Below are 22,270 nucleotides of genomic sequence, written 5' to 3'. Positions count from 1 at the left end.
CAGGTTAAATGTTTTTAATGAACGCTCTATTTACTGAAACTTGGGTCAACTTCTCCATAATTTAAGGCAGAATTGTAATACTTCTTAAACATGAAGTTATACATCAAAACTTCTACTTGTTTTTCTGGAGTCTTATTGAACCTCTTTCTAAATAATGGACCTAGTAAAAGAAGTATACACGTCTACTTTGGAATAAATTATTCTGTTTGAGCAAGAATCAAGTTATATGCAAGAGGTAAATTCAATGCAGTTTAGTCTTTTCCATGAGGCAGGCTCAAAAAGACTGCTGGTCTGGCTCCTTACTAACAACCTTAATCTAAGGAAAGTCTTATCATTCTCTTGTCCGATCTTTCTTGCAAAATTGGACTTTTCTCCAAGCCACATATTTTCATCCTTTTACCAGACTGGGTCACTGGAGGTTTTAAAAATACTAATAGGCTGGCCTTAAAAATGTTAACAGCGTCTGCTACAAGGCTGTTTCACCCTAACCGTGTAGCTTCAGGAAATCTTTTTCTCACAAGGAACGTGAGACCTAACCCTCACGATGATCTCTAACAAGTGGATACTTGGTCTTGGCCGCCTGTGAATGTTGTCCAACAATAGAGGACCTTGTGTGATCAGACAGAACTGCTACATCAAGAGGACTTCCACGTTCTAGATTTTTTTTTTCCGGTTTAGCAGGATCTAAACTGGCTGTCCTGAAGAGACCGATGGCTTTTCTCTCTTTCACACTGCGGGTGGCCTCTACAAACTTAACCACTTCGAGGAAGAAACTGCCCTTCTTGTGATCCGTATTTTGTAAGGGAAATGCCACATACACATACAAAATTTAGTAAATGCAATGCTCATGTTCAAGCTTTTTCTGGACCTAAAACACCGGGGGGTGGGGGAGAGGCGGGAAGAGAACACAGAAGGTGGTGCAGCGGAAACCGAATCATATGCAAACACCCCCAACTCGAATCCACGTGGTTACTGCAGAAGAACGACGAGAAACACGATTTCGTGTAAGGCAATGTCCTTTGAACGGGCTCCCAGAGCGTCAAGGCCCCCACCTGAAGACTAGGTGAGTCAGGAAGGCCCAGCTCTTCATGGTTGGGGAAACTGAGCAACGAGGCGGTGAGACGACTGGCCCGAGGCCTCGCAGAAAGATCTGAGGCGAAGCGGAGAACCAGACGCACCGGTTCTCTCAGGCAGATGCTCTGATCTCAGCTCCCCCCGCCCCTAGGATGGCGTTGACGGCCCCCTCCGCCCGAATCACACACACCCTCCCCGGGGGACAAGTCTCTTTAGGTTGCAAGGACAGAGCCAGAAGACTGGGCCCCGAAGCGCTCCCGCCGTGATTTGCAGCCCAGGAGCGTTGGGAGCGTGCGTGCCTCCGGTCCAACATGGCGGCGCCGCGTCCGCCCCCCCCACCCCCACCCCAGCCTCCTCAGGCCGAGGCTTTCCCTCAGGGACCTCCGGTGGGCGGGAAGGTGGCCCAACCCCGCCAGGTCCCTTCTCGCCGCGGCCGCTGCTCGCTGAAGGAATCACCTACCCGACATGACTAAGGGCCGCGGCGCTGAGGCCCCAAAGCCCGCCAAGAACAAGGAATACGAGAGCCAGGCGGCGCGGCGGCCGGAGCGGTTCTGAGGGCGGAGCGGCGGGCTGAGGCGGACTGCGGGGCGGTGGCAGCCAATCAGCGGGCGGCGAGCGGTACCACGGCGTCAGGGAGGGAGGGGTGGTTGCACACTAGGACCAACCTTTGAATCCTGAGGGCTTCAGAGTTCCTCCCCATTCTCCCCTCCGCGGACGGTACCATTATTGAGAGGGAATCGAGAAGGGAAAGTACCAATGCCGTTGTCGTGATGGGGAGGAAAGATGGACAGACTGTTTTATTATCCTACTTTTCATTTTACTGAGTCTGATACAATTCGAAGTTATGAAGCTAAAGAGAAGGTACTTGATAAACACAAACTATTCAGTTAGAAAAGGCCTTTATTCGCCAAAAATTTGGAATGGTATGTCCTAGTTCGCTTGGCTTTTGCTGCAGAGAGTTTGAGCCACCTGGGGGCGTTCAGAGTCTGAGGGACTCCTGGACCGAAAGTCGTGACTGAAAATCGGGTATCTCCTGGCTTACTTCGACTGCCTGAGCCACAAGAAAGCAAGGTGAGACCAGAAAAAGTAGGCGTTAAACCGTAATCGCATATAAAGCTCACCCCGAGAATGAGGCCGGTGGCGGAGCAAGCTAACAGCTAACTTAATTGTGAGCACCTTACATCATCTCATTTAATTCTCAAAACAGACTGATGAAATACTATCCCCATGTTGCACATAAAACAGAATTTACTTGCCCTAGGTCGTACAGCTAGTAAACGACCAAGTTGAAATTTAACGTCTGGTAACCCAACACAACTGCGGTTTTAACCCTAATGCTGTACAACAAAAGCTGTAGGAACGTAGGCCCAGTAGTAGAAAAAAGATAGGAAACCTCTGAGAAGTAGCAAGAACGTTTTCCCAGAGGTTGTGACACCTAAACCAGAACGCTACGTGATGAGCAGAAGTTGACAGAGTTGAAGGGATGGGCAAAAGATTGTTCATAGTAGTTGTAGAACTAGTAATTCAATATATTTGGTGTATAACCCCCAGGGGAGAGAGTAAAAGATGATGACAGACAAGTAGGAGGCTAAATAGCTGCAGCCTTGAAGGTTCAAGTCTGAACCATATCTTGAAGGCAGTAGGACCCACCACCAAAGCGCTTCAAAGGAGAGTTAAGATCAGATTTGCATTTTCCAGCTTCAGGATGAAGGATACATGAAAATGAGAGGCGCCTGAGAGAAGGGAGACCAAGTAGGTGGCCAATGTGATAATTCTACTCAGAATTAAGTGCGGAGATTTCAGGAATGCTTAGAGACCTGGACAAGAGCTGGTGATCAATTTGGATGAGAGAGGGAAATGCAGAGAAAAGAGTCTTGTGTGAATTCTGGGTTAACTGCATGTATAAGTGGTCAGATGGAAGTATTATTCACTGTGATAGAGAACGAGAGAAGAAGGTTGGGGTGGAGGTGGAGGAGCAAGTTCAGAAATTATGCCTTCAGGCTGGAAAAAAGTCATGAGGTCATCTCTCAGTAGACCCACAGAAATTGCATCCTCAGCTGTAGATAGAGTCACAGGTCCAAACAAGCAAGGCTAATGAAGTAAAAACTCTTCCATGACTAAAAGCCATTTAACTGTCTAGCATCTATATTGAGGAAGGCAACCCAAGAGAGTTTAGCATGTGTAATAGCAGCAAAGAAGTGGGTTATGGAGCAGAAAAGGAATTATCCAGGCTCTTTTTTGTTTTGGAAAGAAGGAAATAAAAAAGTGCTATTCCACATTGACTTCCTAAATTTGTATCACCAGTCATTCATTCATTCTTCACTCAACTGCCGTCACCTAAGGTCTTAGTCCTCGTGTAGAACCTGGAAGCTCTGGAGATAGATAAGTATGTTCTCAGCCCTACAGGAACTTCAGTCTCTTAAGAATGGTATAGACCTGGGTGTGGTGGCCCATGCCTGTAGTTCCATCTACTCAGAAGGCTGAGACAGGTAGATTGTAAGTTCCAGCCTGGACAACTTAGTGAGACTGTCCCAAAATAAAATAAAATAAAGTAAAAGAAAAGAAAAGAAATTAATTTTTAAAAGCTGGGGCTGTAGCTCAGTGAGGAGCACTTTCCCAGCATGCATGAGGCCCTATGTTCAATCTCCAGTACCACAAAAAGGGGCAGGGTACAAATCTATGGTTCTGATCAATTGCTGAGTGTGCTAGGATTGAAGGATGCAGAACTGGTGCTCTAAAAATGCAGGAAGCAGGAAAGAGGAATGATCCAATTACGTTGTGAATATGCCAAAACAAAAGCCACTATTCTGCACTGGAAACAAAATGAAAAGCACACACAGAGGGAGAGCACTTCGTCCATGTGATGGCACCATGAGGTGCCTCCTAACCTGAACTTTGAAAAAAGAATAGGAGTTAAGCAACAGAAGTATACCAGGAATGGCATGCTCCATGCAAAAAGGGCTCTACTTGCTCTCCTAGCAGAGCAGAATTTTTCAGAATTGCAAGTGGTTCCTCTTCTGGCTGGTCTATAGAGTTGAAAGGGTGAGAGGAGTGGTAATAAACAGTGAAAAAAGTAAGCAGAAGCCATCTTCTGAAGAGCCCTATGTCTCTTACAGAGGAATTGGACATTAAATTTAAAACAATAGGGGAACTTCTGAGGAAGTTGGTCAAAGGAGTTACATCTAATTTTTATGTCCCTTATCTCTTTCTGAACACAGACCGCCTTGTGAAATAGGTACTGCTGTTTTCCTCATTTTTGTAGATGAAAACCCCAAAGCTCAGAAAGGCGAAATTCTTTACCACATTCCCACAGGCAATAGACACAGAAGCAGAACTCCTGCCAGGCCTTCGAACGAAGCTTAGGGACCTTTACACGGTGTCCTGATCTCCCAAACTTGAAAGAGAGACCTCCTCCCATATCTGCACTGCTCTGGGACTTCTTCATCTACCAAGGGTCCTTCTCACCACAGACACACTCATGTTGACCCCTCCATCTTCCTGCCTTCCATCTTTTTGCCTCAGATGACTCCACTAAGAATACATCTGCAGCAATCTGTCATCTTCACCCAGTTATTCTTCATACTGCACAATCCTGCTTCTTGGACGCGGACTGTCTTGCCCCGTCTGCATATTGAAGGAGGACAGCGGGGCACGTTATACATCAGCTTTAGCGAATGCTGCTGGGAAGGTCTTGGTTCTGCCCCATCTGTTCCATCAGTCCTCACAGAAGGAGCTGCCCGCTGTAGGTGGTATTGTTGTTCCAGGGTCCCTTGGGGGGCTGGTGTGTGTGTCTGGTACGGTGCTAGCTAGCCTGGGCTCAATTCCTCAACACACACACACAAAACTCCCTCAGGCCATTGCTTCCAGCTGGACTTGTCCAATGGAAGACCTGGTAGGGAATTAGATGGAAAGAGAGGAATAAAGGGAGGAGAATGGAGGGCTATTTTGTCCCCTCCTCTGCCTCGGGGAATGTCCAATGTTCCAGTTTCTATTAGTGACTCTGGCTCCTGGACTCCATAATCTGCCTCTTCCCTTTGTCCCTTCAGCTTATTGCTAGTAGTGTCGTGTTGCCATTGATAATTTCTGAGTTGCCGCCAGCAACATTATAGCTTCCCAACCATTCCAACCACTGGCATTGGCTTTGTGAGAACATTGTAAGGACTATAGATTTGCCTAAGGTGAAAGGGAAGGCCATCTGAGGGAGCCATTTAAGCAGGGGCCTGACCTGCTTTGCCAGGATTTCTCTGACTATGGTTTTGAACATATCGTAGACTATGGGAGGCAAGAGGGTCAGCAGGGAGAGGTTATTGCTCAGGCCAGAGTAGAACCCAGACTATAATGAAACCCCATGGAACTCACAGTTGTGCCAACCACCTGATTCAAGGCTTTCATATTTTGCCAATTTATTCTGTGATTGGATAGCATAAATAATTCCCCTCTGAACCTCTAGTGCCTAACACATTGCTTGGAACAGGCATTTTTTAAAGAAAGGGGGGAGGATCTTGTATTTAATGAATAAATGAATGAATAAAAGAAACAACAAAAAGAGCATGAGTTGTCTTTCCAGCTCACCTGTAAACTCCTCAAGCTTCAAGACATTATCTAGCACTCTGCTACATCTCCTGTGGGACACAAAGGAAGTGTTCTGCTTGAGTGTTTGTTGAAGGGATGACAGCCACTTTGTGCCAAGCACCACAGGCGACATGTAGCTCCTGTCACTATCCTCAGCTCTCCCCAGAGAGATGTCCCTGGAGCCCAGTTTCTCTGGCCTTCCTAGAGAGCAGGCCTCCAGAATAATTAGCCTGAGACTCTAATGCTGCAGTAGGAGTCTCCTTGGAAATGACCTGACTGCCCGTCCTCCCAACTGTGGCAGGCACTTCCTGTTTGGGGTAGAAAGGAACCAGACACTTTCCTGTTCGCAGGTCTTTTAAGCAAAGCAGCAGATGCTGAGCAGGTCCTGACCCAGGCTTTGAGGCCAGATGCCTGGCGGGTAGACAGCCTTTATGGGGAAGGGAAGTAAGGCACAGTGCCAGATTGGCTGAGCTTTTATTGTGCTCCTTGCAAGTCTCCTGGGTCCTGGTGTGAGTAAAAACAAACCAGAGGAGGCCTACACATTGGTAAACCAGGGCTTGGGGGAAGTGGAGCTGCTCTGAGCCGCAGAGCCCTGCCTAGTAAGACAATGCTTCTGCAGTTGTTCTTGGGCAGGCTCAGGTATGTTGTCCGGATGTAAATGTACTCAAGTGTAAAACTGTGCACAAAATATACAAGTGTATATTCATGTCTGTGCTCCCGAAATCCATCCAGCACAGTACAGGATTTACGTTCCTAATTCTCTCATTCATTCCCCATAGCATGTCCGGGTAATATAAAAAGACAAGAATTCTCTATCTCATTGTCTTTTTTTTTTTAATGAGGGGCTGGGGATATTGAACCCAGTACCTTACAAAAGGTCAGGCAAGTGTTCTACCACTAAGGTACACCTCCAACCTCTTCTTTGTCCCATTTTAACATGGCAAAAATTCAAGAGACGTGAGTTAACTTGCAGAGGTCACACAGAGTATGAAAAAGTCAAGATTTAAACACAGGCCTGTCCTGCTCCAAATTTCTTGCTTTTTCCATGAGCATTTGCATATGTGCTTCTGTTCAGGTAGGCAGGTGAGCTTGCGCATGTGATTTAGCCTAAGGAGCCTGACCCTGCATGTGCTGGAGCAAGGAGACCTCTCCGCCACAGGCAGAGCTGGTTCTAGAAAGTCAGGACTTTCGGAGTTGCGTCACAGTGAAAGATACAGAAGCCACAGTAATGAAGCCACATTGTTCCAGCTGAAGCCCTCCCAACCCTGGAGAAAGCCTCTCTCCAGCTCTCTCAAGCTCATCGCTTGCCCACATTATTCCTCTTATTCTTCCTGTTCTTGTGGTTTCTTGAGGGTGGTCCTCCCCTAAGTGCCTTTCCCCAGGGCCCAACATTCCTTCGGATAAAATCTGCTTTGTGTTCTGCATATTTCCTGGGGAGGAGGAAAGGGCGGAGACAAAGCCAGTTGTTCCTCCTATTATTTACAGAGAAACTGAGGCTAGAGGTTTTTTGTCCAGATTCACACATCCTGCCTGATTCAAGGGCTCCTGCTGTGTCCTGACAGAGCAAGAGAAATGGGCCTGAGTGGCAGCTGTTAGCCACTCCGTTGGCAATGTCCAAGACCCACCATGAGTTCCACAGGAATCCTGCCCACCCTGAGACGGCCGGGAAACCCTTTGGAGTTGAGCCAGACCCCAGGACTGACAGGAGGGAAGGGGAGATAGTACTCTTTGAACAGGAGGGGTCAGCCCAGCTGGGTCAGAAGCCACTCAGCCAACATGGGATAGGAGGGGAGGTGAGAACTAGACCACTAGAAAATCCAGAGCTGTCTTCCTCTTGGACACTGGCATTGGGAATTTGGTAATTTGGTTGGTCTGGAGTGGACATCAGAATCTGACATTTGGGAGGAGGGTGTGGTGGGGATGGAACCAAGGGCCTCAAGCGTACTAGGCAAGCAGTCCATCCTCCAGCCCAAGTGCATCTGGGTGATTCATGTCAAGTGACCAAGAATCACATTTTATAAATGCGACTTGAAGCAAGACAGTGTAGTAGAACAGATCCAGGGTCTGGAGTTATGCCGTACAGGTTTGAATCCTAGCTCCATTCCTAGATTATAACCTTGGACAAATGATATGATCTCCATGCCGCAAGTTCCTCATCTTTAAAATAAGGATGGTGGGGCTGGGGATTTAGCTCAGCGGCACAGCGCCTGCCTGGCAATCACAAGGTCATGAGTTCAGTTCCCGGTGCTGGAAAACCAAAACAAAACAACAACAAAAAAAAATAAAATAAGGATGATTATCGTAATTTTTCATAAGCAAGTTACAAAGATTCAATGACATGAGTTATGTAAGCCACACACCACATACATAGCACATATTAATTTTTTCAACCAGATTTTATTGGTACATTTTGGATATACATAATGATCACATTCCACATAGAGAATTTGTACCTGTACATGATATAACGTAATTCTTTCCTTTTGCCATTCCCCTCCCCTCCCTTCAACCCCTCCTCCCCTCTCCATTTACAAAAGCTTTGTTTCCATTTTTTCCTTCTTTTCTCACTTTTTTTACTTTTCCCTTCTTTCCCTTCCCTCTCCTCCCTCCCTTGTTCCCCTCCCCATCTGACCATTTTCTTCCTAATTCACAATACATAATATATAGTTTGGTCCTTATTTATACTTTCAGGTCCTCACACCTGTAAATATAGTATTTACACATGCATATCCAATTTACTTCACTTACAAGTATGGTCTCAAGGTGCATCCATTTACCTAAGAATGTCTCAAGCTTATCCTTTTTTTTGAGGCAGAATCGCACTGTGTAGTTCAGGCTGGCCTTAAACTTACCGTGTAGCCCAGGCTGGCCTCCAACTCATGGTGATCCTCCTGCCTCACCTTCCCCAGTGCTGGGATTACAGACATGCGCCACCACACCCAGCAAGCTTATCCTTCTTTTTTATTTTATTTTATTTTTTTCTGGTACCAGGAATTGAATGCAGGACCTTACACTTGCCAGGCAGGTGATTGTGCTACTGAGCTATATCCCCAGCCCACGCATCCTTCTTTGTGGCAGAGTAGTACTCCACTGTATTAAAAAAAAAAAAAAAAAAAAAAAAACTCCTTTTTATCCGTTCACCAGTTGATGGGCATTTGGGGTGTCTCCAAGATTTGGCAATTACAAACTGTGGCACATATTAATTTTGCAACAAGTTTTAATCATTATTATTTGTTCCAACTCCTTATTCCCATCCCCATCCCTACTCTCACCAGAGAAAAAATAATATTGGGTCCCTAGAAGGACTTGTTACCGAAGTATTGTTTTGGACGGGGGCATCTTTGGAATTTGCTTTGTGAATCCCTGCTAAGCTATTCCTCACCTTCACTATGGAATGAGCTCTTTCCAGTAAAGTGCCCTGTCTTTCTCATCTTCCTTTCCTTCTCAGATCCCTTCTGATACCTGAGCATGAACGCAGTAAGCTGTCCTCCCTTCCTACCCTATCCAATGTTATTTGGCTCAGGTATATCGTAGAAAATGAAAACATACATCAAGTCTGTTGTGAAGCTTTGCAGGCCTCTGAGTGTTGAAGAAGATCAAGGAATTTCGTACTCTTGGATTAAGGAAGAATTTTTGGAGGTGAAAAGGGACCAAAGCCCCCTGTTATGCAGATGTTAACTATAAAAACACGCTTCCTTTGTGGGAAATAAGGATATATCCTATGCAAAAGTGTGGCTGAAGCCCAGAGTGAGTGTGTGGATAGAGGGGGCTCTGCTCTGCCTAAATTCGTACAGGCACCTCCGAGTCTAAGTGACCACAAGCAGAAATGGAGTGGGAAAAGATCGGGATATGAGAAAACAATACAACCAACGAGACGAAATGAAGTCAATTTTCTGATGCAACACATGATTCTAGTTTGAGGAGTCCATGGGCCTGGATTAGCCTGGGATGCAAAGAAAGGCAAGATCAGCTGTCTGTGTGGCCCAGCTTGTTTCCTCCAAGACATTCAGCCCTCCAGAGAGCCACAGCTTCTCTCTTCTCCTCTCTTCTCAGTGCAGGCGAAATGGAGAACCTCTGGCATATGTTGGAATAAGGATTGGAGAGATTTTGCCTGGAGAAAGACTTGGAAACTGCAGACCGGACTCCAGGTCAGCCCACAGTGTCCTCACCAACTGATGCCTTTCACAGCTCCTTGATCTAAAGCAGGGCTTTCTGCAGCTTCAAAATCTACCTGTTGGTCAACGCTACCATAGCCTGTTGTCATACCTATAACGTATGTACACACAACCTGGGTTGCCAGATGAAATATACAGTGCTCAGTTAAACTGGAATTTCAGATTAGTGATGAATAATTTTTTTTAGCATAAGTATATCCCAAATATTGCATGGTGTCCATTGGGATTAAACAGTTATTTGCTATCAATGTGACAGTCAAGTTTATTGGGGGGGGTCCTATATTTTTATTTGCTCACTCTAGCAACTCTTTCTCACGCCCCTTTGTAATCTCTCCCCAGGGCCACTGCAGGATTTTGCTTAAACCAGCTGCCAAGTCAGTCTGTTCCGTCTTTGGCTGAGAACCTTCTTTCTGCTCAGCGCAGCTAGACTGGATGCTCTCAGAGAGCAAGGCCCATGCCTTTCCAGCATCTCTGAGGCAGCACCCTAGAAGGGATGTATACAGGGGCACTCTAAGAGAGGAGCATAGATGAGCAAAGAAATCTATCCTCAACTCTGTTCCCAGCTGATCTCTGGCAGACATATCTGCACCATTGAGAGTGACCTTTCCGCATTGGTCTCCCCAGATAAGCACCTATTCCTAATTGGTCCCCCCGGATGAGTGGTGTCTCTTTTTTATTGTTGGTTGGAAGGTAAGAAAGGGGGATTATTTCCAACTAAGTGGCACCAAAGGAATGGCTGCTCATAAGATGTCTACTCAAAGAGATTTTTCTGATTCCTCCAACTAACGTGTCTTTTTCTAACTAGAACAAAACTGTGCTACTGAAGCCTCGAGGCTAGGCAGTCAGAATGCTGTATTCATTTTGTTTAGTAAGTTATAGATTCCAGATTATTTTTACACAGACTCATCTAAAAACTTCCACAAGTTAATATCATTGGTCTAACTTTAGTTCACAAATGACTGAACTGAGGCTGGCTGAGAGACTGCAACATGCTCTTGGTTACAAAAGGCAGTTAATGAGTTTATTTTTGCTCGGTAGGAGTTTAGCAAAAGTTTTCATGGAAATCTTTTGATTGCAGTCTTCCTATAAGACTGTATGGGCTATATAAGGCACTTCACACTTATTTTCTTTTCTTCATGCAACTTTGGAAACTAAATTAATCTCAGCTGCTCTCGCTCTCTCACTCTCTGCTGTGTGTGTGTGTGTGTGTGTGTGTGCGCGCGCGCGCGCGCGCGCGCGCGGTACTATGGATTAAACCCAGAGCCTTTTGCATGCTAGGCAAGTGCTCTACCACTGAACTACTTCCTCAGCCCTTGCTATTTTGTTTATAAAGATACGACCTCTAGGTAGTTCAATCATCTGCTAACGGTCACACAGCTGAAGCCTACCATTTTCCATTTTATTCATGATGTCAGTTATTGTCTGTTGTTGTTGTTGTTGTTTTGTTTCTTTTTCCGGTACACGGGAATCGAACTCATGATCTCGCGCTTGCCAGGCAGGCGCTGTGCCGCTGAGCTAAATCCCCAGCCCCTGATGTCAGTTATTTACAGGCAATATTATTGTGAAAATTTCCCAACAATCACATGAGATGTGTATTACTGATACCCTCTTTCCTGCTGTGCAAATTAGACTCCGAGGCGGTGAGTGACTGGTCCAAGACCATACGGTCAGTACGTGGCTGAGGCAGGAGTCTCAAAGAAGCATGCCTGAAACGCAAACCTAATTTTTCAGACCGCAGCCCAAGGCTCCTTCTCCCACACCCCAGGGCCTCGCACCCCGCCTGATAAACAGACCACGACTCGGGACCACTTTTCGTCCAAGACTGCCAGGAGATCTTTCTTCTGCCCTGTTCGGAGATATGCGGACCAACTGGAGATGGCAGGCGAGACAACTGGTCCGCAGGGCGAGGAGGTGCAGGCGGCGGAAGAGGCTCCGGGAGCTAAGCGCGTCGCCTAGGCTGCGCGGGGTGGGTGGGACCCGCTGGGAGCGCCGAGCCCGCCTCCTCTCGTCCCTCCTCCCTCCCGCAGTCTGCAGACTGGCGGACCCGGGGCAGGCACGGCCGGGGTGGACGACCTCGGCAGGCTCCCGACGGACAGAAGGAGCGCGGCGGAGGAGAGACCCAGGTCGCGGAGCCAGGCACAGGCGAGCGCCTGGGGCCGTTTCTGCCCGCAAGGCGGCGGCGCAGAGCCGGCGCATCCCCCGGGTCCTCGGCGCAGCCCACCGACGGCCGGCGCCCCTTGCGCCAGGCTCTCAGCGCCCGGTGCCGGGAGCGACGCGCACGATGGTGGCGCGCGTGGGCCTCCTGCTGCGCGCCCTGCCGCTGCTGCTGTGGGGCGGCCTGGACGCCCAGCCGGCCGAGCGCGTCAGCCGGGAGCTGCGCAAGGAGGCGGAGGTACGGGGTGTGTGCCTGGCGAGACTGCAGCTCAGCCACAGCCGTCCCGTCAGAGCGGACAGGCTGCGGGTGCCCCCTTTACACTTGCACACAAAGAGCCGGGGCACAATTCTTGCCTGTGCCAAAGCAGAGAACACACGGGCACGCGGGGCCGCATTGATTGTTGCGGGCCAGGGCGGGGACAGCGACCAGACCGGACTGGTAAGCTGGGGCTGACCGGGAACCCAACTCTCACTGCCCAGACTGGGGAAACTCGACGTTCACTCACCAGAAAAGTCCCCAGTGGTGTAGCGGAGGGCATCCTGATGACTGCTTGAGCGCTGGGAGAACCCTGGCCTCCTGCCATGGGCTCCCCTGCCCAGCTAGTGCAATTGTTTCAACAGCTCAGAACCATGTTTTCTCCATGTACTGATAAGGAGATTTAAACAGTGCTTCAGGACTGAACTTGAAAGGCGAGGGTGAGGTGGGGGCGGGGGTGTGAACCAAAGATTGCCCATTTCACTCTTCTGCAACGGATTCGTGTGCGCTGCAAGGTTGCACAAGGGTTTTTTTTTTTTTTTTTTAAAGATGGGGCAGGAATCGATTTGGGCCATCTGTTTTCCATGTAAAGGTGCTTGTAATAGCATAGGAGTATCACTTCTTTCTTCCCCAAGGAAGCATCTCCGTGTTATGCTTCTCAAGGATAGAATCTATTCTCCACTATTTAAAGAAGGGATGTACATACATTCTAAATTACTGATCCCAACGCTCTGTCCTGAGATTCTTGCTTCTCTAAGACTTTGCTTTCTGCCCTAAGGCTGTCATTTTGAAGCTTCTGGGTACCCTCCCTACTCCCCTTTCCTAGGAAGGGCCAGCTAAATTGGGGAAACGCGCAGAAAGAGGATGACCTCTCTGAATAAATCTTTTTTTCTATCTGCCAGTTCCTATCACTGCTCTGGAATATTTGTTTCCATTTTTGCAGAGCTGGGGATTGAATGTGATAGGCAAGTGCTCTACCACTAAGTTGCAGCCCCAGCGCCCCCTTTTCCTTTTAATTTTATTTTGAGACAGAGTCTCACTAAGTTGCCCAGACTATGCTCGGATTTTCAGGCCTCCTGCCTCAGCCTCCCCAGCTGCTGAGGTTACAGGCATTTGCCACCACAGGCAGCATCTGGAATACTTGGAAAAGAACTTGCTTCAACAAAGGATTCTCTCTCCAACTCCTTCAGCCCCTCCCCTTCCAAGCACTAGTCTCTTACTTTCTTTGTGCTCTTTACTTTTGTGTACTCAAGAACTCACATTGTTTCTGTGAATTTAGACTCTTACAGCACCAATTACAGAGTCCCATGGCCCCAGGAGATCGCTTCTACCAGGCCAAGACTTGGGTCCCACCCCACCTCCCACCAAGTTCAGTCTGGGGCAGTCACTGGCAGGGAAACAGAGACAATATCTCTGCTGCCCATGCCTGTGGTGGCCCCAGATGGAGAGAATTTCATCTTGGGGTGTGCTTGGGAAACTTAATATCTAGCAGACTGAGTCCCTCTCAATCTATTTAACATAAATTGGGGGGGAATTTTTAACTCTAAGCATAAGAAATACTTTAAAAGCACAAAAACTCTGGAAAGTATAATATGTCTGTTCTATATGGTTAATTGCATGGGCTTCTATACCTGTATCCAAACCAGGATAATCCAAATAACCAGTGGAGCTTAATAAGGCCTATTTCACAAGACTTGTGTGGTTTCATGGAGCTAATGAATGTGAAATGCTCAGTATTGTACCTAGTACATAGAAATTAGTTGCTCTCAATATTGCTGTTGATGTTAAAATCATCTTTACTGTTATTTACTTTCTTTTTTTTTTTTTTTTTTTTTTCTCTGGTACCGGGAACCGAACTCACGACCTTGCGCTTGCCAGGCAGGCGCTTTGCCGCTGAGCTAAATCCCCAGCCCCCATCTTTACTGTTATTTAGATAATATTGTTAGCTGGGTGTGGTGGTGCACACCTGTAATCCCAGCACTTGGGAGGTTGAGGCAGGAGGATTATTGTGAGTTCGAGACCAGCATGGGCTGCAAAGTGAGCTCAAGTCCAACCTGAACTGCATAGCGAGACTCTGTCTCAAAAAAGACCAAAAAATAATAATAGTAATAATATTGTTTAGGTTGGAGTGTTAACTAGGTAGCTGGGAATGAGGTGCACATCTGTAATCCCAGGAAGCTGAGGCAGGAAGATCAAAAGTTTGAGGACAGCCTGGACAACTTAGTAAGGCCCTATCTCAAAATAAAAATTAAAGGGCTGGGGATGTAGCTCAGTGGTAGAGTGCCACTGAACTTCAGTCCCCAGTAACACACACACACAAAGTTCTGGCTTGGAGACTACCTATCTCACAGCAATACCACAAGACAAAATGTGTGAGGCAACTATTTTCAGCTTTGGACAATGAATTCCTTAGAGGTGCAGTTCCTTAGCAGTGATATTGCAATCACTGTGACTATATCACAGATTACCCCAACTTAATGAAATAAAACAACCTTTTATTAAGTTCACAATATTGTGGGTCAGAATTTCAAGCAGGACACATCAGAGCAATTTACCTGTGTTCTACAGTGTCTGGGGCTAGGATCCTCTAAAGACTTTACTCACATTCTGTAGTTGGTGCTGGCTGTCCGCGGAGGGCCTCTGATCTAGTCCATGTCGATCTGTCTGTATGATCTCTCGCCGTGGGTTTCCTCACAACGTGATGAGTCCTGAGGATGGTGGGATGGGGGAGGGAGAACGAACGAATGGTTTTGTGACGTAGACTTGGCAGTTGCTTCTCATCTCTTCTGCTGTACTCCCCTGGCTAGAGCCGTCCCAAGTCCCACCCAGGTTCCAGAGGGAGGGGACCTCAATCCCACACTTGGTGGGACAAGGATGTGTGAGAAGAGTGCAGGAGTGGGAGATATCACTGTGGTCATTTAGGAAAATACAATCATCACAGAAGGGAAACACAGCGTGAGCCCCACCACCACCCTAGCTCTTAGCTCTGGGAGGAGCCCCTTGAGTCCGGTGCAGGGAACAAGACCACAAGCAGAGCAGAGTCCAGCTGAGTTGGGGTGGCAAAAGCCAGAGTTCAGAGCTGGTGAAGCAGCTGGAATCCGTGGAGCAGTGCATCACAGAGGAGGGGTTACAGTGAAAGGAGTTCCCATAAGTCTATGTGGAGGTTCACTGCAAATCCTTGCCTGGGGACCATGCTGGTATGTGTAGGTTGAGACTCTGTGACTCTTATCAGAGAACAGCTGCTATGTGACTGAGAACAGAAAAAAGACCACAGAAGTTAGCAGTTCTGGAAGATGTTGAGGGTCTAGCCCAGACTAAAAGGACAATGCTTGAACACTTCAGGCATTCATCTGAAACTACAGGAAGGCCGTATTCCGGGGTAAGGAGCATGATCTAAAGTAAGCCCTACTGTACAAGGCTCAGAAGTTGGTACGCATGAAATACTTTTTCCCTTGTCATAATTTCCTTAGAGGACACCTGTTTAAGGCAAAATAATAACATTGTAAGTTGGGCTTCTAACACATGCAAAAGTTATGACAGTAGCACAAAGTGTGGGGGCAGGAAAACAGAATTCTGCTGTTGTGGATGATACATTTGTAAATTGAGCGTGTCAGGTGTGAAGCAGGAAATGGGATGTGTCAAGTGGGAAGTGTAAAGTATTCTAATATTGGTACGATGTTAACTCTAAGTGGACTAAAATAGGTTAAGGATGTACGAAGATAGTTTAGGGAAGACACACACACAAACACACACACACACACACACACACACACACACCAATTTAAAACCAAGCCTTGAAAAGATCTGCAGACTAATTTCTGCCTAATTTTTTATATCCTGGAAATACTATATAATTGGAATCATATAAAATGTGGTTTTTTGTGACTAAATAATTAGAGATTTTAATATTTTTCTCCCAGTAATGAGTAGAACAAGTAGATCAAAAACAAAACAAAAAAATCACTAAAGATGTGGGAGACTTGATCAACCCTGCCCATCATCTTCTTTTTTTGGTTTTTTTTTCCCGTACCAGGAATCGAACTCATGACCTTGCACTTGTCAGGCAGGCACTGTGCCACTGAGCTAAATCCCCAGCCCCCTGTCCATCATCTTAACCTAACTGATACTGATAGAAAACTACACGTAAGAACTACAGAATATACATACTTTCACATGAATTATTTACCAAGATGACCATATGTTTGATCATAAAATAAGTATAAATGCATTTCAAAAATTGAAACCTTGCGGATAATGTTCTCTGACCAAATTACAACTAAGTTAGAAATCTGGTGGCACACACCTGTAATCCCAGCTCTTAGGAGGCTGAAGCAGGAGTATCACTGCAAGTTTGAAGCCATTTAAGGTCAGGTTGGGCTACATAACAAGTGCAAGACCAGTGTGAACTACATAAAGAGACCCTGTTTCAAAAAAACCCAATTAAATAAATAAAAATTAGATGGCAGTAACAGTAAGATATCTAGCAAAATCCCAACTATTTGGAAATTAACCAACACACTTCTAAATTATCCATGGGTCAATGAAATCACAAAATAAATTAGAAAATATTTTAAAACTGACTAATAATGAAAACAAAGCATTTCATACTGATACTTTGGGATGCAGCTAAAGCAGTAATTAGAGTGATACTTACTGCTTTAAATATATTAGACAAGAAGAAGGGTTTCGATCAATGATCTAAATCTCCACTCTAAAGAAACAAGAAAAACAGCAGGTGTATCCCAAAGGACATAGAAGGGAAGAAATGATAAAAGCTGTGTGATTACAGGCCAGTTCCTCACCTCTCTGGGCGGCACTTCCTCCTCTGTAAAGTAAGGGGACTTTTTTTTTTTTTTTTTAATTTTTAGTATGAGACAGCCTCACTAATTTGCCCAGGCTGGTCTTGAACTTGCAGTGCTCCTGCCTCAGTCTGCAAGTAGCTAGAAATACAGGCATGTGCCACCATGCCTGGCTAAGGAGCCTAAATTTCTTAAGTGACTTCTAAGATTTTCTCTAGATCTGACATTGACGTGTGTGTGTGTGTGTGTGTGTGTGTGTGTGTGTGTAGATACATCATTTGTGCATCTGTCTGGATGTATCTGTGCTTCTGTTTCCTTGCATCTTGTGTGCATGGCTATACTACTGTGTGTGTGTCCCCCTTGTACACACAAAGCAATAAACTTGAGGGCTTTCCAGAGTGGGCTTTGTCTGGGAGGAGACTTACTGCTTCCAAAGCTGTGTTATGAACAAGTTCATTGTTGCTGCCTTAGGAAAACTAGAGCTGTTCACAATACTTGTAAGTAGAAAGAGCCTCTGCCTCTGAGTTGTAAGATTGAGGGTTAATAATGACATCATTGCCCTGGCACCTCTCCCATTCCCAGCCAGCCCCTGTCCTCTGGCTCGGTGACAGACTGTCCCAAAGGATCTGTCTTTGCTTGAACCTTCTTTAGAACCAGGCAGTAGCTCCAGGACCTCCCTCCCACTCAGTGATCTGTGTATCTGTGCAGCTACTGCAAGTATGCTAGTCAACATGGAACTGAATGATTTGTTTCTCCAGAGAGATGTTGGAGCTACTGGTCCTGTGGAGTATCCACCACCAGATGTGGTGTCTGTTTCCCATACCCCAGAGCCATTCATTTGACGATTTGTGAGTCAGAGGCCCAGAAACCCGGGTGTGGAGGCCATTCCCAAGCGCTCAGCACAGTGACTCATGGATACAGGGTGAACAGAAGTCCAGAAGAGGAGCCAAAGGGCCCCAGAGGACCACAAGTTGGTGGAAAATCATCTGTCAAGTCAGTTTGAAAAGGAAGTATGGTGGCACACACCTGTAATCCTAGCTACCTGGGAAGCAGAGGTAGGAAGATGGCAAGTTCTTGGCCAGCCTATACAACTTAGTGAGACTTTGTCTCAAAACCAAAGAAAAAGGGGCTGGGGATGCAGCTCAGTACTTGCCAAGCATGTGCAAAGCCTGGGTTCAGTCCCCACCACAAGAGAAAGGAAAGGAAAGGAAGAAAAAGAAAATGAAATCTAGTAAGAGGCGGGTAGTAGAAGCAAGAACGTAATAGGCAGATTCTGTTGGACAACTTTAGTCTAAGTTCAGCCTTGCTTAGGTCATTATTCGGTGCCCTAAACTTTACCCCACAGCCTCATGAGAACACAAGGTATGGTTATCTCACATTAGAAAGCGTGTAAGATGGGATCTAGGTGGACACTAGCCCGCTAATATTTCCAATCTTCTTTGGGAACAGAAAATGAAAGAAGGAACAGGATACAGCAAGAATTATCTAGGTTGTACCCAAACAGAACTTTGTGGATATGAGACTAGGACTAGGAGAAGAAGGAAGGAAGAAGAGGAATCAGACAGAAGGGAAGGGGAAGCCTCTACCCAAAGTAGAAGGGAGGAGCTGAGCTGATCCCACCCTGCTGAGCCCTTCCCAGGCCCCCAGGGGGTGGGAGAGGAAAGCAGGGCACCGGAAGGCAAATGTTGACCTTTGGAAGGAAATACTTCGGTCTGTGAGTGCCTCTGGCGTGTTAGACCACCTGCTAGGGTGTGATGGGAGGCAAGATCCCAGCCTGTATTTGAAAGCCATGGAATGCTATGTCTCAGCAGCTTCCTCCCTCTGCTCTGCTCCGGACACCTTACAGAGAAGGCAGCAGAAATCCAAACACAAATATGCCGCTTTACCTTTTTCCTTATTAAGAGTCAGCCCTCTGATAGGAAGAGCAACTTGGCCCCTCTTCTCCAGTGCTACGGCCTCAGGGGTCACTTGTTTACATTTAAGACAGAATATCCTGGGCTAGATGTCAGAGGATTTGGATTCAAGTACTGGTCCTATCATTTATTAGGACACTTTAACAAGAAACTGTACTCTCCTAAGACTTAATGTTCTCATGTTTAAAATGGAAATAAAAACACCTGCCCTGGCTATGTTCTTGCAAGGTGATTATGAGGTTTATAAAAGGCATAATACCTTTAAAAGTTTTACAGTTGTCAAGGGCCTAATGTGCTCCTGAATACCAGAAAACATTTTTACGTGTAGAACATGTCAAGGCAGAATCCCAGCTATCATTCCTTGCGTGCTGACTTGACTAATAATGCTAAAGATGTACTTCAAGGATAAGGCAAACCTACAGTCACTACAGAGAAACAAAAATCCTCACAAAGGTATAAGACGGGCTATATCATGGGTAAAGCGATGTGGTTTCTGCATGAGTTTGCCATTTTGCAGTTTTTTAATTCTTGGTTTTCTTTGCTGCTGCTGAAATTCTTTGATGTGGAGGATATCTAAGAGGATGAGCCCTAGATTCAACTACCAAAAATCTCTTCCAAGCTAGGCATGGTGATGCACGCTTGTAATCCCAGAACTTGGGAGGTTGAGGCAGGAGGATCACTGTGACTTTGAGGCCAGCTGGTCCCTTCCATCAATAGAACTCTGTTACCAATAGAGGTAAAAATAATGTTTTTTCCCCTGGTGCCAGGGAATTGAACCCATGACCTTCCCACCAGGCTGTATCACCAGCCCTTTTTAAATTTTGGGACAATGTCTTGCTGATTTGCTAAGTTGCCCAAGCTGTGCTCAAATTTGTGATTTTCCTGCCTTAACTTTCCAAAGTGCTGGGATTCCAAGTGTGCAGGCCTGGCAAAAATAACATTTCTAATAAACAACTGTCATAAAGCTTTCCCAAAACACTTTCATATTAAATTTTCATGATGAGGGCTGGGGATAGCTCAGCGGCACCAGTGCCTGTCCGGCAAGCACAAGGTGCTGAGTTCAATTCCTGGTACCAAAAAAAAAATTACTGCTTAAAAAAAAATAAAAATTTTCATGATTCTCCTGTGAGAAAGTAATCAATAGGGGCTGAGGATATAGCTCAGAGGCACAAGCGCCTGCCCAGCAAGCGCAAGGTTCTGAGTTTGATTCCCAGTACCAAAAAAAACAAAAAACAAAAAAACAAAAAACAGAGAGAGAGAGAGAAGGTAATATTCTTTCTCTCATTTTCTGCTTTGGGGCATGGAGAGGTTAAATGACTTCATCATAGTTCACATATCTCGTCAGTCAGTCGCAGAGGCAAGGCTGAAATAAGGCAGCTGGAATGTATCTCAGTGCTTTAATCCAATCCCCTCGTTTTATAGAAGAAGAACCTGAGGCCCAAAGAGGACAGGACCTGTCTGAGGACACAGCAGTAGAAATGGGAATAAAGCTCAAGACTCACAGTCCAGTGCTCTTGTGCTCCCAATCCAGTGAGTCAAGAGATCTTGATGCAGGCCTAGGTTCATTGCTACACCTCATTGCTAGTCGTGCCCTGCTCAGAAATGGCCAGAATTTCCCCTTCGCTCGCTCACTCAATGGGCTGGGCCCTACACACCCTCGGAAGACAAGTCAGGGCAAAGACAGCTAAACCCCTAGAGCCCCAGTCCCACCTCGCTGGATGGCCCTGGGGGAACCATTTGCATTCTGCCCAGAGTCACAGCCCCTCCCAGGGACTTTTCAGAGGTGACTGGCCAGGGAAATGGCCCCATCCCTAACCAAGTGGGCAAGGCGTGCTGGCGCAGCTTTCAGGCCAGAGGGGGGTGAGTCAGCTAAGGGGCACAGCCTTCCAGCTTGTGCTCCTTTCAGCGCAAGCCCAGGGCTCCCTAGGGGAGAGGCTGAGTGGAGAACAGAGAAGGGAGAATCACACTTGAATCTGAAGCAGGGAGGAGCAGCCTGGCACTCCCTCCATGCTGTGGGGCAGGGAGGGCCCCAGGTGGAGCTTAGAGTCCTTAAGTAACCCAGGACAAGCCCCCAAAATGGAAGCCCATGGAGAAATGACTCTCCCAAGGGAGGAGCGGCCCGTCTGTGGGATGAGGGCTGGCCCTCCGCCTTATTCTCCTGGATCCCTCCGCCCCACACTCCTGCCTTCTTGCATACAGAGCTTGGTGTTTCTCTCATCCTTACAGGGGGAAACTGAGGCACAGCACATGGAGCAGAGGGAGTCTGGCCCAGCCTCCCTCAGGAACACAGTGTGGCCCCCATTTCACAGCACTTTAGAGCACTCTGCACAGACACTACTAGTAAGGGGAGCCTTTCTGTTTGTCATTGAAAAAAAAATTTTTTTTTGTCTTTTTTTTGAGACAGGGTCTCGCTGTGCAGTTGAAGCTGGCCTTGAGCTCACTTCGTAGCCCAGGCTGGTCTCCAACTCACAACAATCAGCCTGCCTCAGCCTCCCAAGTGCTGGGATTACAAGCGTGCACCACCACACCCAGCTGAAAAAAATTTTAATATATGTGTGTTAAGCATAAAATAAGTTTAAGAGTCCACACATTCTGATAATCCCCATTAAAATACTTCATTGCTTTTATGAAATATACAATGTCAAATTCTTAGAAGGTCTTTTCTCATTCTTTCAGTGCCTCTGTTTGGCTGGAGTCCTGGGCACCTGCTCATTCTGTTTACTGGGAATTCAACTCTGTCATACAACCGCAGGGTCCCAGATCTCAGAACTTGCCCCCTGATGGCCCCTGAAGCCAATCTCCACCCCACCTTGCCTTCCAGAGTGCCAGGCACAACAGCCCAGCCAGGAAACAGGAGACGCCGCCAGACAACTTCCCCTCCCTCCCACTCTGTCCCTCCCCAAGGCTGCATAGTTCCAGAACTCGAGCCAACTCCCTGATAAGGCCTGGGCGGGTTTGTGAAGAGAGGAACAAGGGAGTGCCTGCCAGGTGAACCTGTGACCTGCTCTCTCCCAACTCACTCAGCAACACTGCTTGTAAGGAGTTGCTACGTCCCGGCTTCCCTTAGAAAGGCTTCTAGCCATCCTCCTGAGGGGAGCGGGGCGGGGAAGAGAACAGGCACCTGGCAGAGGTAACACAGATATGCATCAGAAGCCCCTGAACTGAGAACAGGCGTAAGTGCCTTGTTGAGAGCAGTCCCCACATTACAGGCAAGCTGCGTTCCAGAAGCCTATCTTAATGTTCTCTCTTAGGTGAATGAACTAGCTCAACAGTTTATGGTGCATTTACTATGCATCAGACTCTATGCTAGTTCTATTTAGTTCTGGG

General features: G+C 46.8%; 2 protein-coding genes across 6 annotated transcripts in view; one reads left to right on the top strand and one right to left on the bottom strand.

The window, feature by feature from the left end:
* Positions 1-1,657, bottom strand: part of Taf15 (TAF15 RNA polymerase II, TATA box binding protein (TBP)-associated factor, 68kDa) — a 32,123-nt gene extending 30,466 nt beyond the window's left edge. For both annotated transcript variants that reach the window (XM_005402892.2, XM_013503452.1), the window contains exon 1: positions 1,535-1,657. In XM_005402892.2, the coding sequence (XP_005402949.1) occupies positions 1,535-1,541 (7 nt within the window). In that variant the 5' untranslated portion in view covers positions 1,542-1,657. The remainder of the gene's footprint in view (positions 1-1,534) is intronic.
* A 172-nt stretch (positions 1,658-1,829) lies between these two features.
* Mmp28 (matrix metallopeptidase 28) overlaps positions 1,830-22,270 on the top strand; it is a 34,963-nt gene continuing 14,522 nt past the window's right edge. The window contains exon 1 of one of the 4 annotated variants that reach the window (XM_013503450.1): positions 1,830-2,145. Coding sequence is in view for 2 of the 4 variants with exons in the window: in XM_005402890.2 (XP_005402947.2) it covers positions 12,103-12,213 (111 nt within the window). In the remaining 2 variants the exon portion in view is untranslated. Of the gene's footprint in view, positions 2,146-9,805; positions 9,920-11,727; positions 12,214-22,270 lie in introns of those variants that run through there. The other 3 variants (XM_013503451.1, XM_005402890.2, XM_013503449.1) reach the window with 3 other exon arrangements.

This window comes from Chinchilla lanigera, unplaced genomic scaffold (assembly GCF_000276665.1).
Source record: "Chinchilla lanigera isolate Chin_1 unplaced genomic scaffold, ChiLan1.0 scaffold00080, whole genome shotgun sequence".
In the NCBI taxonomy this organism is placed as follows: domain Eukaryota; kingdom Metazoa; phylum Chordata; class Mammalia; order Rodentia; family Chinchillidae; genus Chinchilla; species Chinchilla lanigera.
The sequence above is the reverse complement of the archived record's forward strand: the minus strand, read 5'-3'. Positions and strand labels throughout refer to the sequence as shown.